We start from the raw sequence: 16,855 nt of genomic DNA, 5'->3' as shown, positions 1-16,855 counted from the left end.
AGAAAATACATCCACTTGTCACATTCTGCTTGCAATCACTCGGGGTGGGGGGCTCGTTTCTGTCCGATGCAAATGAACCCACCCGTCAGTTCATTTTTCTGTTACTTGTACTTGCACAGGCCAGAGTCTGAAGCGAAAAGTGAGCATTCAAAAACGAGGAGGTTAAAGCATCATTTGGATTTTCTTATGGAGTCAGCACACGTCACAACTCAGTAACCACCCACTCACAGACGTCTTTAGTAAATAGGCAGCTAACAAAATATTTACTTATTTGCTGTTTAATTACACACATACTGTAATGTGTTGGCAACTTGCCAGGCATTCCAAAGACCCAACTATTTATATACTTATACAAGCATTTAAAAAGTATATTTCCCATGGTATTTAACCTTTTACCTAACATTCTTACACAAAGAGAAAAATCCAGGTGATGAAGGAGAGAAGCACAAAGACGCAGAGAAGTAATGAGCGAGACAGCGGGCGTTGCCTGCTTGAGCCATCTCTGAAGACGACAAGTCATCATCATCATAAGTACATAATTTTATGAGGATATATTGTTCAACAAAAACGGAGACTTACCCAGAAATTCCCCGGCAGATGTTTGACTTCTTCTTCTCCTTGTCAGCCTTTTTCTTTGCCAATGAAGATTTGCTCTTGTGCCTCTGCTTTATGTCCAGCGTGCAACTGAAAGCCCATCGTTGTAGGCACATTTCCAATCAAGAATAGAAAATAATACCATGTAAACTAAACGCATTGTTGGCTGCAAAATTTAAACATTACATCTCCACAATCAAGTACTCTCAGTATTCATGCACAGAAACGCAAAAATGACTGTAATATTGGGATTGAGCATTGAACTGCACTGTATATATTGAAAATATATTAAATGTTTTACATAACATGTTAGTATGTCTGTAAAAGTTAAAGTCATAACTTTGGATATAAATTTAAAGCATTAAGAAATATTAACTCCTAAACACATTTTTATTTTCTTGCTTTGATGGCCTATAGCCCGGAGCCAAATTTAGAGGAGTCACTGGCGCTAAAATGGACAAACACGGACTAAAGGTAGTTTTACTATCAGTTTTTCAAGTCAATTTAGTCACATGTCAAATGTGACAGTTTACCACCATGAGGCCAGTCTGAAGTTCACTATACAATTACATGTGAAGGAGATGCTCAGAGGTGAAAGAGTAAGTCACATTGTGAAAGTCTCGAGGCGCAATTTTCTGGTATCAAGCAAGTCCCAAGTTACCTGGGGTCAAGTCAAGGTGAGTCGCCGCCAAATTTCAAGCAAGTCGTAAGTCAGGTCATAAAATCGTTCACTGATCCTACTACAAAAAGTACACTAGCTATAAAAAGGTAATTAACATTCACATCTCTAAAAATTAAATAAAAACTATTTATACAATGAATGTCAACACTTAAATTACTTTGAAAATTATTTTTGCATGTTATTTTTGCATTTCAAACGTTAGTAGGCTACTAATGTTTATATAAGCGGCACACTGTTTATATACTGAATTATGATGAATGAGGGTGTAAATCACAGCAACGCGCTAACAATGAAAATGCGTCAGTTTGGCAATCTCCGGTATTCTTCGGGAACGACTTCATTTACAGAACGGCCAGTCGCCATGGTGCTGCATTGTTGATTGTCCGGTGAGCTGCTCAACTACGATTGTCATTGCATTATTCTCCGAAGTGTCGCGGCGCTGTGTGGAGATGCCTTGTTCGCGTTCTGGGAAGCATCTTGTTGAGTGGCTAAAACAAAAAAAAAATAATAGGCCACGTAAATGGACCAATTTCATTCTGGCAAAGAGAGGGAATTTCAAGCCGGTGTCGACGAGTGTTCTTTGCCACCAGCAAGTTTTCTCAACCGTTTTGCTTATGATGAAGCGTTCGCAAAAAGAGTAGGTGTGATTACAATCCTTTTTAAAAAACGTTGCATGTATTGTGACAGCTTGTGTGTGACTGATGGCTGTGATGTATGTATATTGAGTGCGCATGCACTGAAGAAGAACAGTGGGAAAGGAGGGAAAAGGACGAGAGCGAGTGAGGACTGTGTGTGTGAACACGGAGCCGAGGAGAACGAGCCAGCAGGTGTTAAGTAGAGAGGTAAACGGCAAGTGTGTATACACACCAAAAATACCTTACCAATGACGATGTAGGAAACAACTGACTATGAAGTTTGGTCTTAGTACAAGCAGAATAAAGTAGGTAATCTCACTGTGCGTTATTTAGAGCACGGTAGAGCATCAAATTTAAAACAATAACGCAAAGCTAAAAACCCCAGCCTATATATTTTACCATTCTTCCAGTCTTGATGAGTCTAGTCTCTATTCCATGTCCGGTGTTCTGCCAAAATGTCCTGAACATGCAAATTGTTCTACCGGAGGCTGTTTGACAGCCGCACAATAATTTAGGTCTCCTGAGCATCTGGCTCATACATGTCTGTCCAACGAACAGAATTCCAACAAGCTCCTCTTCCTCCAACTCTTCAAATAATTCAATCCCCTCAGATACGTTTCAGAATTTGCTTTGTGAGTAAATGTCTGACTGGTTTAATACACTTTCTATGTTGAGCTCTGCCACAGTTGTCTTGGAATGACGTCACACTTCCGGGTTTGTCACTCGGCAGAATCTGACTTCAGAAAAACAAGTATTTTGTCAAATATAACAAATAAAAAATATTTTTTCAGACTTTGTTATTTATGTTATGTGTAATTACTTTGCTTGTGATACTGGTCTGGCTCAAATCAATACTATGCTTGGATTTTAGCAAATTCTCCCTATTTTTCTCCAAACAACTTTTGTTGACCTCAAACAACATGGCCATGGATTAATTCACACTGGTTTTTGCCTTTTGAAGAGTACTGGAAAATATACCTTGAAAGTTCTTAAAAAGTGCTTGAATTTGGCCATGGAAAAGTTGTACAAACCCTGTACATTAGATGTGTCTCTGCGGCAACCCATTTGATTCTAAATCATCGGGATTGTTTTCAAGAGGAAAAAGCATCAAGATATGATCCCTTTTTCGCCCCTTTTATGACACTGCAATTCATTTAAGGTACATCAATGTAAACATATTTTAAGAGATGAACAAGCCTAAATTGTGTCAAGTGTATATAAAAAAATATGAATAGAAACTTTCATTTATCTTTCAATTTCACCCATATCACATATCAGGAGTGTTAAATACGTAGCTCACTGACATTGTCAATAGAAACTGAGCATTATAACCGTAATCAAACCAGAATATTTAAATTGGCTGAAATCATAAAGTGCAAGGGATCATAATCTTGCAGTAAGTGTATATTGTGCAGGATTAATAACCTTTTGTGAGGCACCTTTCCGCCAGTAGATGCTTTGCATGGGACAGGGCGCTGTGGGATGGCAGATGGATGGAGAGGTGGCTCCGAGTGGGGCGGAGGGGCAGAAACTTCATCGTGATTGAGTGGTCTGGAAGATGAAGAAAAGGTGTTCAAAGAAGATGGGAGGGGTGGAGGTGGCACGAAACAGCACCTGTCATCCACCAAATAGCTGTCGATTTTGTTGATGCCGCTGCAGCTGGATGCCGAGCTCAAGCAGGGAGATGGGCAGGCGGGGATCAACTTATTGCCCGGGTCAGGTTCCTCGTGAGTGGCCCGCTTCTTGGATTCGCGCTTTGCCTTCTGGAGAGGCTGACGTGCAAACATTTCATTCGGACACACAATCTATTAGAAAATAATGCGAAATGGGGCCCACTCCAATCGTTATATTTTTATTTTCCAAAAAGCATTGACATTACCAACAGTCATGATGAATTGTTTGCATTAATCGAAGGAAATTACATTTATCCCCGGTATTTGTTCATTAAATGTATTTAATTAAAATCCTTGAATTCATTGAGTCATTTTAAATCAACATGATAACATTTGTAAACTAAACTAACTGCACCCATGGGGTCTGGCTGGGCCCGAAAAGGCAACATGGAAGGCCCTTCCCATGGGCTCACCACCAGTGGGAGGGGCCAAAGGGGAAGGGTGCCCTGTGAGCTGGGCAGCGGCAAAAAACAAGGACCTTAGAGGTCCAATCGCCGGCTACAGAAACTAGCGCTACGGACATAGAATGTCACCTCTCTGACAAGGAGTCCGAGGTGTTGTGCGAGGCAGAGACGTTCCGACTAGATACAGTTGGTCTCTCTTCTACACACAGCTTGTGCTCTGGTACCAGTCCTTTTGAGAGGGGTTGGTCACACTATATAGATACCCCATGTCTTGGCACCTTTATGTTGGGGTTCACCGCAGTGATCTCGAGGGTAGTCTCACTCCTCCTTCAGGGTGGGAGGCTTAACTCTTGTTTGTGCCAATGCGCAAAACAGTAGTTCAGAGTATATATATATGTATATATATATATACGTATATATATATATATATGTATATATATATATATGTATATATATATATATATATATATATATATATATGTGAAGATAGATAGATAGATAGATATAGATCGATAGATAGATATTAATCCCAAGATACTGTTGAAGTAAATATCTGTTTCAAGCTTCACATAATTTTTTTTCGTGATTATTTAGTTAAAAATGTAACCGCTTGACAGCACTAATACATAAAATATAACACACATATATATATATATATATATACATACATATACATATATATATATATATATATATATATATATTTGCTTTTTAACTTTATCCACACACACACAGCACGCAAATATCGAACATTGCGTAATATTTATTTGTTGTAAATGATATTTTATGATTTTACTGGTCCGGATAACTTGGGAATAGATTTTTTTGTTTTACTTAGCTAGTGGAAATTCTGATTTTCCAGTTACTTTAAGAGTCACTAGCCACATTGTCAGAAACAGAAAAGTTAAGAGCCATACTCAGTAGGGAAACCTCACCTGGATGTCACTTGGAATCAGTGACACACTGACTCTGCGGCGACTGCCATTCTAGTAAAGAGCAAAGCGGTGAATGCGAGCAGCAGCAGCCATCTTACCTTAGACAACATGGTATGTTACCTGCTGAAAGCTTTTCTTCCAGCTGTCACTTTCGTCCGGATCTAGGGGTGAAACAAAGCAAGTCAAATCAAACATCGGAAAAGGGAACAAGATCTTCAAGAAAAATGATAAGAGACCGAATGGAGCTCCAGTCTCATCCATGCTCCTGCAGGAGTTCTGCTGCAGGATCATCTTCTTGGCCTCCTCCAGCTCCGCCTCATGTCGCTCCAGTCGCCTCCTCACATTCTCCACGTGAGCCAACATGAGCTCCACTGCCCGACTCACACGAGCCTCCTGTTGTACATAGCAGCTCGCAGCTGTTATATCTTACTGGTTCAGGTTTTGTATGATAGCATTAATGATCATCAGCACTGACAGTATTCCAAGCTGATAGGGGAAGGAAAAATCATTCACCCAATACTACCTGACAATTGCTCAGGATAAAAGAAAATTTCTAAACTACAACTACTTGATTACACCGACACGTTCCAAAAACATGTATGGTAGGTTAATCGAACCCTCAAAATCTTAGTGGACGATTACAACAAAAAGTTGGTGAGGACTGCACTAAATGAACTTTTGTATGCTGGCAACTCTGGATGTCAATAGACATTTTCTGTCTCACTTACACGTCAGATGTCAGAAGTCTCACCACCCAGGATTTCGTTTCTACACAGCAACAAACGTGTAAGTATTATCTTTATTTATGAACTCATTTTTCATCGACAGAATCCCATGAGCCTATTTTATTAGCTGAAAGTATTTTTTGCTAACACACATCAGGTACAAAGAATCCCCTTCTTGGCTAACATCAACATTGGCTGTTATATTAGTTAGTTTCGAAAGGCAGCTAACATTACTGCATTTGTTTTGCAGTGACGGAGACTCTATTATATTTCTAACTTCCTGGTAAATAAAAGCTAATCGGTTAGATTGCCGATTATACAATCATTGATGGTGCACCTATTTCTCTGTGTCTGCATGACTGTGCATATAAATGCATGTACATTTACTTACAAAGCAATGTATAAATTATAGTTTTGTGTTCCATTCAAACATTTTTTCTAGTAACATGGCTGCTAGGAGGCCAGCTAGGATCCTTGTGAACGTTGTCCTACAAATGATCCAGGACGAATGGGATAAAGAGACATTGACTCAGGATCTGAGCTCTCAGGTGGAGAGGACCCAGACTATTGTCCACCTGGAGATGTCAGGGTGCCTAGAAATCAACCTGAATATGGCCCTTACTGATGGCTCTTACTGCGCAGAGTTAGCTCCGAGCCAGGCTAAAACACCAAGTCATAATATTCGAAGAAGTCAGTGAGGACCTGCACCCGGTTTTAGTACAATTTCCCTATGGATGCATGGAAGCAAGTAGCTTTGTGACAGCTGTACATGCAAAGTGAGAAGAGAGAGAGATGTCTTAAGTTTATTGCAAAAACGCATTGATTTTAATTGGGGTCATTTCTGAGCCCTCTAATGGAAGGGTGTGTGTATTGGTAGGTCATGCATCCAAGGGTTAATATGAATTCAGTCATAAAAGAGTAGCCCAGCTACCTCATCAGCCAAAGGAAACCATGCTTTGTTATTTGTTGGAGGCAAAATCATTGAGTCTCCTTGGAATGGACAAAAAGATGGCATTGTATGTGAAGCGCTGGTGATATGGTAAGCCGGGGTCGAGCTAGGAACGTGCACGTCGTGACCCTGCAGAATCCAGATCCTCAAAAAATTTGGAGAACCAATCCTAGCACAACACACCAGTGTGTACATTTACTGTGTGAGTAGAAGGGCGGTAAAAGGATAAACCCTCGACCCCGATACAACATCACAATGACCCGAAATGACATTACCATCATTTCCCACAATGTGGAGGGTTTTTCTGCCAGCAAAGGAGAATTACTGGCTTCCATGCAACCTGACATCTTATGCATTCAAGAAACACACAGGGAACTACACAATCCACCTGTAGTTCCAGGAATGGCAATGGCGGTCTCAATACCCAGCCGCACTTATGGAAGTACCATCTTTGTAAAGGACCCAGCAAAAGTCATAAAAACGGAACAAATCCCAGCTGGGGAAATGGAACTATTAAAGCTTGAGACTGAGTACATGGTTGTAATCTCAGTCTATAAACCACCTAATGCTGAGTTTCAATGGCCAACAAACTTAAATATATCCTGTAAGACACATCTAATAATTGGTGACTTCAATAGCCACAGTACCCAATGGGGATACAGAGAAGATAATCAGAACGGAGAACAAGTTATCTCATGGGCCATTAACAATGATCTAACACTTCTTTATGAAAGTAAAGATCCCCCGACCTTTTCTAGTGCCCGCTGGAGAAGAGGATACAATCCTGATTTGGTGTTTATTTCTAACAACCAAAGACAAATGTTCCGAAGAACTGTTCTGGGTCACATCCCCAGATCCCAACACCGACCAGTTGAAGTAAGGACACAACAAATTATAAGACCAATTGTATTTGATACCTCCCCAGGTTTAATTTCAAAAAAGCAAACTGGGAATCTTTCATGGAGGACATGGAAGTAAGAACAAACACCATAGCTCCAAGACCAGAAAACTATGATGTTTGGGTAAAGCAAATGTGGAAAGCTGCTCAAAAAAGCATCCCAAGGGGATGTAGGACAAAGTACATCCCAGGGATGAATCCAGAGACCAAAGAGTTATATGAAGAGTATATAAAACTATATGATGAAGATCCTTTTGATGAATCAACTATTGAAATGGGAGAAGCTTTGATGAATGACATTGGGGAAGAAAGAAGGAGAAGATGGATTGAGATGATAACAAGTATAGACCTAAGCAAAAACAGTAAGAAGGGCTGGGCAACCATTCGGAAACTAAACTGTGAAGGCAAACCCCCATCCCGGACAGCAGCCGTAACTCCCAACCAGGTCGCAAACCAACTTCTCAAATATGGAAAACCTCAACATAAACCAATAAAACAAACCAAAGCTTACAATAATATAATTAAAGAATGCATAAACCGACATGAAACCCTTCCCCCTTTCACAATAAGAGAACTGACATCAGAAATCAAATTACTTAAAACAAATAAAGCAGTTGGAATAGATGGGATTCACAATGAATTAATAAAACAGCTTGGGCCAAGAGCAAAGAAGTGGCTTCTCTCTCTCTTCAATCAATGCCTAACTTCACTAAAGCTCCCAAAGAAGTGGAAGAAGGCCAAAATCGTAGGTCTACTTAAACCAGGCAAAGACCCAGAGAAGCCTGAGAGCTATCGCCCAATTTCACTTCTTTGTACCACCTATAAACTCTTCGAAAAACTCCTCCTCAATAGGCTAACTCCATCAGTCGAAGACCAGCTTATTGAAGAACAAGCAGGCTTCAGACAAGGACGCTCCTGCTGTGGCCAAGTCCTCAACCTTGTCCAATTCATTGAGGATGGATTCGAGAAAAACCTCAAAACAGGAATAGTCCTGGTTGATCTTACAGCAGCATATGACACAGTCAACCACCGAAGCCTACTGATGAAAATGGCCACAATGGGAATAAATGGCCACATTGTAAATGTCATCAGAACCATCCTTAACAACAGGAGATTTTATGTTGAAATGGATGGCAAAAGGAGCAGATGGAGAAGTCAAAAGAACGGACTCCCACAAGGATCAGTGCTGTCCCCTCTGCTCTTCAACATTTACACTAATGACCAACCATCATATGCCAACACTAAACGCTTTATTTATGCAGATGATCTTTGCATTGCCACCCAAGCAAAGGACTTTAAAGACATTGAAAACTGCCTGACTGGAGCACTAAGTGTAACTGGCAAATATTACCAGCAATGGTCATTAAATGCCAACCCAGGGAAGACAAAGATATGTGCTTTCCACCTAAACAACCGGGAAGCATATCGAAAACTAAATATTGAATGGAATGGGAAAAATCTCACCCATGATGACCATCCAACTTATCTGGGTGTAACACTAGACAGGACTCTCTCCTTCAAACAACACCTAGAGAAACATAGGAGCAAAGTGTCCTCTCGAGTCAACTTATTGAAAAAGCTGGCTGGAACAAAATGGGGCACAGATCCAAAGACATTGAGAACAACTGCTTTGGCTCTGTGTTTCTCAACAGCAGAATATTGTGCCCCCGTATGGTCTCGATCTGCCCATGCCAGCAAAATAGATCCTATCCTTAATGAAGCTTGCCGTGTGATAACTGGAGCATTAAGACCAACACCAGTCAATATCCTCCACAGGCTCTCGGGCATTCCACCTCCTGCCTTGAGAAGAGAAACACACACCAAAGTGGAAAAACGCGAGCAAGAAAATGATAATCGCCATCCACTCTTCTCCCATGTACCAGACCCTCCCAAGCTGAAATCTAGGAAAAGTTTCATTTCAACTGAAAGTCTGCCTGAAAACATCACCCCTAGACGGTACAGAATGAATAAATGGAGAGAAAAAGAAAACATGGGACCAGAACAACCGTGTGTCCCAAAACCAAAAGAAAAACTACCCAAAGGCACAAACCTTGAAAGGAAAAAATGGTGTACCCTAAACCGTGCAAGATCTGGTGTTGGGAAAACCAAAGACAACCTAACAAAATGGGGCCTTGCCACATCCTCAGTATGTGACTGTGGTTTCCTAAACCAAAATATGAAACATATCCAACTTGAATGTCCAATAAGCCCCGTATATATCACTCCACCAGACCTACAAAAGGTCACAGACAGGGCAAAAATATGGATAAACCACTGGTGTGACACGATATGATGATGATGGTAAGCCGACATGCTTTTGTCGCTTCTGAAAGTTTTAATGCCCAGATACACATTCAATATTAGGCAAAGCAAGCAACCATTGAGCAGGCACATGGCACCTCACTGATGGGCTGCTCCATCAGGTCAAGACTCAGCTGGCTAACCTGCACCACACGGACTACTTCTCTTTTGCAACTCAATGGGATATTAACGAGGGAGTTTCCAGCCAACAACTCTTGCTGACAGACAGAATTTGCGAGGCATCCTTAATCGCCTTGTCAATTTTGGAGGAGAGCTGATCATCTGAGGCAACATTCTGATAGCTTGATGATCAATGGCAAAGTCCAATCCTTGTCGACACACAATACACTCTGAACATGTACAGGTCTCATTGCAATATATCATTGACAGTTTGATATTTGTTCTGATTCTGAAATTCATTCATTCAAAAGCCGCCATAATGGGAGCAGGTTCATGTACAAAGTGAGCAATTTCCTGTTGCCACTTCTGTTCCCACAAGGCGACACAGTTACTAAGCTTGAGCAAGTGAGGAACTTGTTAGCATTTCATTTTAATTTCGAATCCACTAACTGATGATCAAACTTGGATGCAAAGCTTTCATCTAGCCTTGTATTCCATCTGGCTCAGATGAAGAAAATAACTTGTGCGTGCGTGTACCTGATGCACCGCTCCAAGCACCTCAGCCGTGTTGGAGATGCGCTCAACAGTGCCAGTGAGGATGTCCAGCGACAGCTCCAGCCTCTGCAGGATTTTACTGCGCTTGCTGTCCAGACACAGGCCCTTTAGTGCCTATAAAACACCACAAGAATACACTTTACTGTACTTCTCTGTAAATTACCCCACGCTCCTTCTGCTCATGTTCTGGAAAAGTCACTTTCAAATTGCTTATTTACTCAGCGTTGGGTCTTGGGAGTGAGCCAATTGAATCTTATTGGGTGACTTGGTGATGAAGTGCTGCCTCCACCAGTGAAAATGCACTGACAAGGCTTGTATTTTATGGCTTTGCTTTCCACTTCAGACTCCGGGCCGGTTGAGAACAAGTCGCCGCTCACGGGTCATAATGTCCTAGTTCATCCCCGGTTGTCATGGTAGACTGTACTCAGTACTGTACAGTCCAGAGGTTGAGCTATGAAGTGGTTCACTTCAAAGAGCTTTTGATAAGAGACCAGGACCTGTTTTAGACACAAAATAAGCGTGTACCTCCAGCGTCTCTCGGCCTCTGGACAGCTCCAGTAGGACGTTCTCCTCAGCCAGGTTGCGGGCGTGTTCATCCGCCTGGAGCCTTTGCTTCAAAGTATACTGGTCACAGCGGAAGGCCAAGGCAATCTGAATGAAGTTCTTCTGTGGGAAAGTCCAAAAGAAGCATTTTTACAATTATAGTAACTTTGGCTTTTTGCCGTTCAATGCATTTCAATTTTGTGATTGACACACATTGTCTCATTTCTTCAGACATGCCAAAACAAAATGCTATTATTTTAAAACAATCGATGAATCTATTCACTCAGTAAACATCTTTTACGATATTCTTCGTTGTGAATAGGGTTTGCTGTGAGGTCGCAATGTGCTGCCAGCTTTTTCGACAATGTTGATGCATCAGCAGCTGAAGTAGACGGCAATTGATGAAGAAATGCTGGTTGTTGGTCAGGTGTCACTCGTGTCCTCATGTTACGTAATGATTTCGCAAATAAGGCAAGTGTTTTAGCATCTGACCTTGTTACGGGAATCTCTAAAACAATAGAAATAAATAAATGGACTTACTTCCAAATCCATCTCTGACATCTCAACACTGTCAAGAAAGCAAAAGCTCAGTTAACAAATTCACATTCAATCTTTATGCTCCAAACATGTTTTGTGGACGTAAGGCTGAGACCTGTTGAGGCCAACTCGGTCTATGATGGACATCTCGTTCCAGTTGGTTGCTGGTGGCTCCTCTTGACTGCTTTCTGTCATTCAAAAGACGTGATAATAATAATATGTGTTACAGCTGCAATACTTTTTTTGATGACAGCTGAGGTCAACAATCATATCATCATTATTCCCTTCTTGCTCTTTTTCGTCATGTAAGTGTTGGAACACAATTATTACTGAGAATGTTGCTGCAACTGAGCACTTTGATGTAAAAGTTCAAATCTGCGTAGTTCAAATGTGTGGGACATGGGAAAAAAAAGTTACCCTAAGACCTTTTTGGAAGCGTGGAACCTATTGGACGAAACCGTTTTGACCGGGCTATGTTGTTTGAACGTACTGCGTTCGAATCTATAATAACATGGGCTAAATGCTGAAAGTATTTTTCCCATAATGCCACAAAATATTGCACATGCACAATTGTGCACTAGCGACAATTGCCATGTGAAATTCGGGGGAAAAATGCTTTTATTTTTAGCAAGGACCTACATTTGATCACTTTTTAAATCCTTTTATTACGTCCACAGGATATTATGATTACATTTTCACATTGAGAGGTTAAAGGTGATAATGTCAACTCAGTCAGCTTTCATGTCAACCAATCAAATAAATTCACAAAAATTACATTCATGTACACATTCCTTTATGATCTAACTTTTTAGGCATGGTCATGTTTTGTCACCCAAACTCAACTGATTTTTTAATGAAAATTGTTTTAATTTCTTTCTAATGAACAATTGTTTGGTAAAATTTAACATGAAACTAAATCACGGTAGTAATCTAAATACAAAAAAATAATGATTATAATAAAAATAAAGAATAACCCTGCCTCACCACTTTGCAGGACTGAAAGTGCCAAAATTAAATAAATAAATATAAAAATTGTCATGGTCAATTGTTTCATTCATTCGTCAAAAATGTAATTGAATAAATCAGATAAGTAAACCATTAAATAATTAAATAGGAGTGTCATTAATTAAATATTTCTTTTATGGATTAAATATCATGTTATTAGATAATTAAATTACCAACAGTTAATACATACTAAAATATAGATATAATTATTTCTGTATTTAATTAAATATTCAAATCAAATCAACCTAGCATGCATGTTTTTGGAACATGGGAAAGGAAAAGGAAACCAGAGTACCCAGAGAAAACCCACGCAGGCATAGGGAGAACATGCAAACTCCACACAGGGAGGCCGGAGCCGGAATCAAACCCTGCACCTTAGAACTCATGAGGCCATCTTGCTAACCAGTCGTGCAATGTGTCACCGCAAGTTCGACATGTAAAATAAATTCAATAAACACTGCAACAGGGGTCCATGAAATAGATTTTTTTTTACATATTATAGCTCATTTGTTGACAATTTTAATTAAACATTTCATGATGTATTATATCATTTAGGCACTTTCAGTTCATCTAAAAAAAAACTTTTGAACCAGCATTTAAGATTTAAATATCAGGATTAAAACACAGAATAAGAAAAATATTCAGCTCCACTACAGAAGTTTAACATTTTTATCAGTCAGCATTTAATGAGACACCTGAGTGGCTGTTGTGATTATGTCGCGGCTGTGGCACAGGGTGTATTCCCAGGCAAATTACTTAACGTTACCCTGGTTGCGAAACAATGGTCAATGTTGCCAAAACGGATTCAGGGATTTGTAGTACATGCAGAACACTATTCACTTTCACCACTTCAGATTTGAGTTGGACTTTTTAGACAACCATCTTTACCTCTAACATGAAAGAAACTTACCGGAATCACTTTCTTTGTCATGACATGACGCCCGACAACCAGGCATCTCGGCATCCAACTGAAAGACAACCGAGCCGCTGCACGTGTGGATTTTGGATGGATGCTTCGCAATGGATTTGACTCACCTGATGGTGCTCGACCGCATGCACAGGCTCCATCTAAAACTGCTCCATTTCCTCACTCAGGTGAATGCAATTCCTTAGCTCTAACCTCATAGCTACTGTATTGGTGGCGGCTGCTTTGCGTTTGGACTCACTCTGTGCCGTACTGAGAATAGATAATCCCATTATGAGATCCACAATCAAGGCACAAGTAGCTTTGCCCCTCCTTCTTGTCATGCTCATCTAGAGCAAACAAAACTTGACTACTCAAGTTGACATCACACCTAATATGGAACTTTTAACAACACCTCTTTGTCAAAACAATGGCAGATGGTCATCAGGTCTACGACAGTAATGCAGCTCCATTGAATGATTTTGTTCCTTCACAGTGAAATGATAACACTACACACCAACATAGGTGGAAAGTCCACATTTTTATTTCTAGAAAAGCTCATCATTTAATAGAGGCGCTGGGGCTTTCCCATGGTGCTCTTGATGTACAGGGCACGCACATTTTGCCAGTTCTTCTTAAGCAGCGACACCAAGAAGTTGACGGCCAGGTGGATGTTATACACAAGCTCATCCTCAGTCATCTTCACGTGTCCGACAGCCACGGCGAGGCAGAGCACCTGAGGTGCACAAACGCAGGATGAAGTGTTGTGAGACGCTGCCTCGCAAGATGTTTGCAGCGCATCTTACCTTCTTCATCTGGAACTTGATGGTCGATTTGACTTCATCCACTTTGGTGTTTAGATTCTCATTGTGGGTGAGCAGCGAGGGGAACTTGCCAGCCTTGTTGAGCCCAGGGCCCAAGATACGAGGAATCTGCTTGATCAGCGACTCGGAGGCCAGGAACGCATCATACTTCTTGGCTGGAAGAGTAGCAAACAGTGAAGATCCCAAGAAGACCCAAAACATAGCGGTGCAAGCTGCGAATAACCACTCACCAAGCTTTTTGACGAGCTTCTTGTTCTTGTTGAGCTTTTTGAGTGCCTCTACATCCATGTGCGGCAGCTCAGCAGCTTTGGCCTCGTCACAATGCTGCTGGTCTCCCAAAAGGCAGACTGAGAACTTCGGCCTGGGGAGAGTCTTCAGCCTGCACGTTAAAAGTCACGAGAACACAATTAAAACAATAGGTCAACCTGTCACTTGACTGGAAATAGTTTAAGATTAGCTTTTAAGATTCAGCACTGCCACTAACCACAGAGGACAAACACGGTTCTATCCAATGCACAACAAAAATGAGGCAGATCAGTTTCAATGTTAAAAGTCTTACCATACCGCCACAATGCCAGGAGTCTTCATAACATAGCGAACATTGGTCGGCTTGAAGGTCATGAGTTTACAATAGCTCAGCCCCTCAAAACCTCCCCTCATGTTTTAAGACCCAGGGTAGGGGTCCGCCTGCCGAGGCACAGTCAGCTCAGGCAGACTACCCAAAGTACTTTTCCATGACAGCGCCTGGCCCGTCAGGACATTACTTCTTAAAAAATAAAAAAAAGAATTCCATACACTACACCCTTACTGCTTTACTCAACATTGAGACAGGGCCAGGCACAAACAAGGAAAAGGTTGGGTGAGACAGAAAATGATCCAACCTGACGGTGCCGGAGAAACGCTTGTCCTTCTGGGGATCATAATTTTTCAGGCTGATTTGCAGCTCCACGGTCTCCACAAACCTATACAACAAGAAATGTGCATTAGCTACATAGAATAGTCAATGGTAAAGCCATATGCTGCCGTGAAAACTTACTTCCTCTTTTTAGTTTTGGAGCCTGATAGGATTTCCCTTACAGACTCATACAATGTGTCTCTGGAAACCTTACTGCAACACAAATAGGATAAAGTTAAGCACAAATTATGGTGGCCACTCAGATTTTGCGAACCTTCTGCCGTCTAATTCAAGTGCATTTAATTGGTCTGACTTTTGCTCTGCAGTGTTGGCATATAGATGAACGAAGGTGCATTTGTTTCACAAACTGCTGAGAAATTAAGTTAAAATAGTTAACATGCCACTGCACCGATTGTAAATTTGGATCCCTGAAAATGTTTAGAGACACCCTTCATTAATGACACTACGGCATTAGTTATGAGTTTTCAATTCATCATGTTCTTCCACTACTGCATGTAAAGAGCGGGATTAAGAGAAACATTTCCTGACATTGGATACTTTTTGGGGGGTGCTTTTTGGGGGGTGCTCACCATTTGATTAAGACGCTACATATTTATAAATAAATGTGGGCCATAAAAACACAAATTGGCTTTCTTTCAAAATGTGAAACGTTCACGTTGAAAAGGGATCAGAAACAGCGATATTCTTGATTATTGAATAGCGACTGTTATTTTCCATGGTTTATAGTGGTCGTGTTTTTCTGATTGTATTTTCACGGTTGACTTAAAAATACGTTGGCTCGTCAAACGCTTTGAACCATCGGCTCTCACACACGAACACAAATTGCATTAATACAGTCCAAAAAGTGATGCCTAACAACCGATCCATGATTTTTATGCAAAATAGTAATGCTAAATGTATCGGATGATAATGGATGCCCGAAGATTATATCTTGAAATTTAACGCTGTGCAGCGTACTCACGCCCCGAGGACGCCGATACGGTACAAAACGATTGGACGAACTGAAACGTATCACGCACTACTTTTTAAGTTTTAAGTTAAAAAAGCTAGATAGATGAATTGTAAATTTTACGAGTTAGTATGAATTTGTTGAAATGGACAGTACCTCATTTTTGCGGCTTGTCCCTCTTGCCTCGCTACGCTAGAAAGGAAGTGCAGGGGGAAGTTGCGTCATATTAAGGCTGCCTGAAACTACGTCATTATCAAACGCCTGAAACGTTTTTTTATTCTCTTTTTAATTGACAAAATATTCAGTCTTCCGATTCAAAACAATCTATTTGTCAAAAAGAACATTATGTCAGGCCTACAAACGGGCGGGCATTAGTGCAATTGTGCAGTCCTAGGATGCAATATACACACTACTACTGTGCTTTATCCAACGCTAAAGATAAAGATGTCCTTTAATAGTCCCACAAAGGGGAAATTTGTACTTAAATATTGACCAATGCTGTATTTCGTTTACCAGTACAGTATTCTTATCATTACAGCTTTATCACTGCAGTATTTTCTATCATTGCAGTACTTTTACTATTACAATACTTTTACCACTACAGTACTTTTATCATTGCAGTATTTCTATCATTGCAGTGCTTTTACTATTACAGTACTTTTATCATTGCAGTATTTTTCCATCATTTCAGTACTCTTACCACTAC

The 16,855-nt window shown here is 40.6% G+C and overlaps 2 protein-coding genes across 7 annotated transcripts; both read right to left on the bottom strand.

The window, feature by feature from the left end:
* Positions 1-262: 262 nt before the first annotated feature.
* On the bottom strand, positions 263-13,738 carry irag3a (inositol 1,4,5-triphosphate receptor associated 3a). Of its 6 annotated transcripts, none has more exons than XM_088291199.1 (13): positions 13,592-13,719; positions 13,467-13,543; positions 11,667-11,739; positions 11,555-11,582; positions 10,997-11,137; positions 10,454-10,585; positions 5,160-5,316; positions 5,044-5,084; positions 4,924-4,974; positions 3,526-3,683; positions 3,337-3,462; positions 580-684; positions 263-502 (listed from the first exon to the last, which is right to left on the bottom strand). In XM_088291199.1, the coding sequence occupies exons 1-13, from the start codon at positions 13,609-13,611 to the stop codon at positions 406-408; spliced, it is 1,206 nt and encodes a 401-aa protein (XP_088147325.1). In that variant the 5' UTR covers positions 13,612-13,719; the 3' UTR covers positions 263-405. The 6 variants fall into 6 exon arrangements, with proteins under 6 accessions (XP_088147325.1, XP_088147330.1, XP_088147326.1 ...); XM_088291204.1 differs by having other exon boundaries at positions 3,351-3,462; XM_088291200.1 differs by having other exon boundaries at positions 10,997-11,134.
* A 244-nt stretch (positions 13,739-13,982) lies between these two features.
* On the bottom strand, positions 13,983-16,407 carry rpl10a (ribosomal protein L10a). Its single transcript, XM_088291793.1, has 6 exons — positions 16,306-16,407; positions 15,321-15,392; positions 15,166-15,246; positions 14,515-14,663; positions 14,267-14,439; positions 13,983-14,196 (listed from the first exon to the last, which is right to left on the bottom strand). The coding sequence occupies exons 1-6, from the start codon at positions 16,308-16,310 to the stop codon at positions 14,026-14,028; spliced, it is 651 nt and encodes a 216-aa protein (XP_088147919.1). The 5' UTR covers positions 16,311-16,407; the 3' UTR covers positions 13,983-14,025.
* Positions 16,408-16,855: the final 448 nt, after the last annotated feature.

This window comes from Idiotropiscis lumnitzeri, chromosome 3 (genome assembly GCF_059441095.1).
Source record: "Idiotropiscis lumnitzeri isolate Australia: NSW breed Sydney's pygmy pipehorse chromosome 3, RoL_Ilum_1.0, whole genome shotgun sequence".
NCBI lineage: Eukaryota > Metazoa > Chordata > Actinopteri > Syngnathiformes > Syngnathidae > Idiotropiscis > Idiotropiscis lumnitzeri.
The sequence above is the reverse complement of the archived record's forward strand: the minus strand, read 5'-3'. Positions and strand labels throughout refer to the sequence as shown.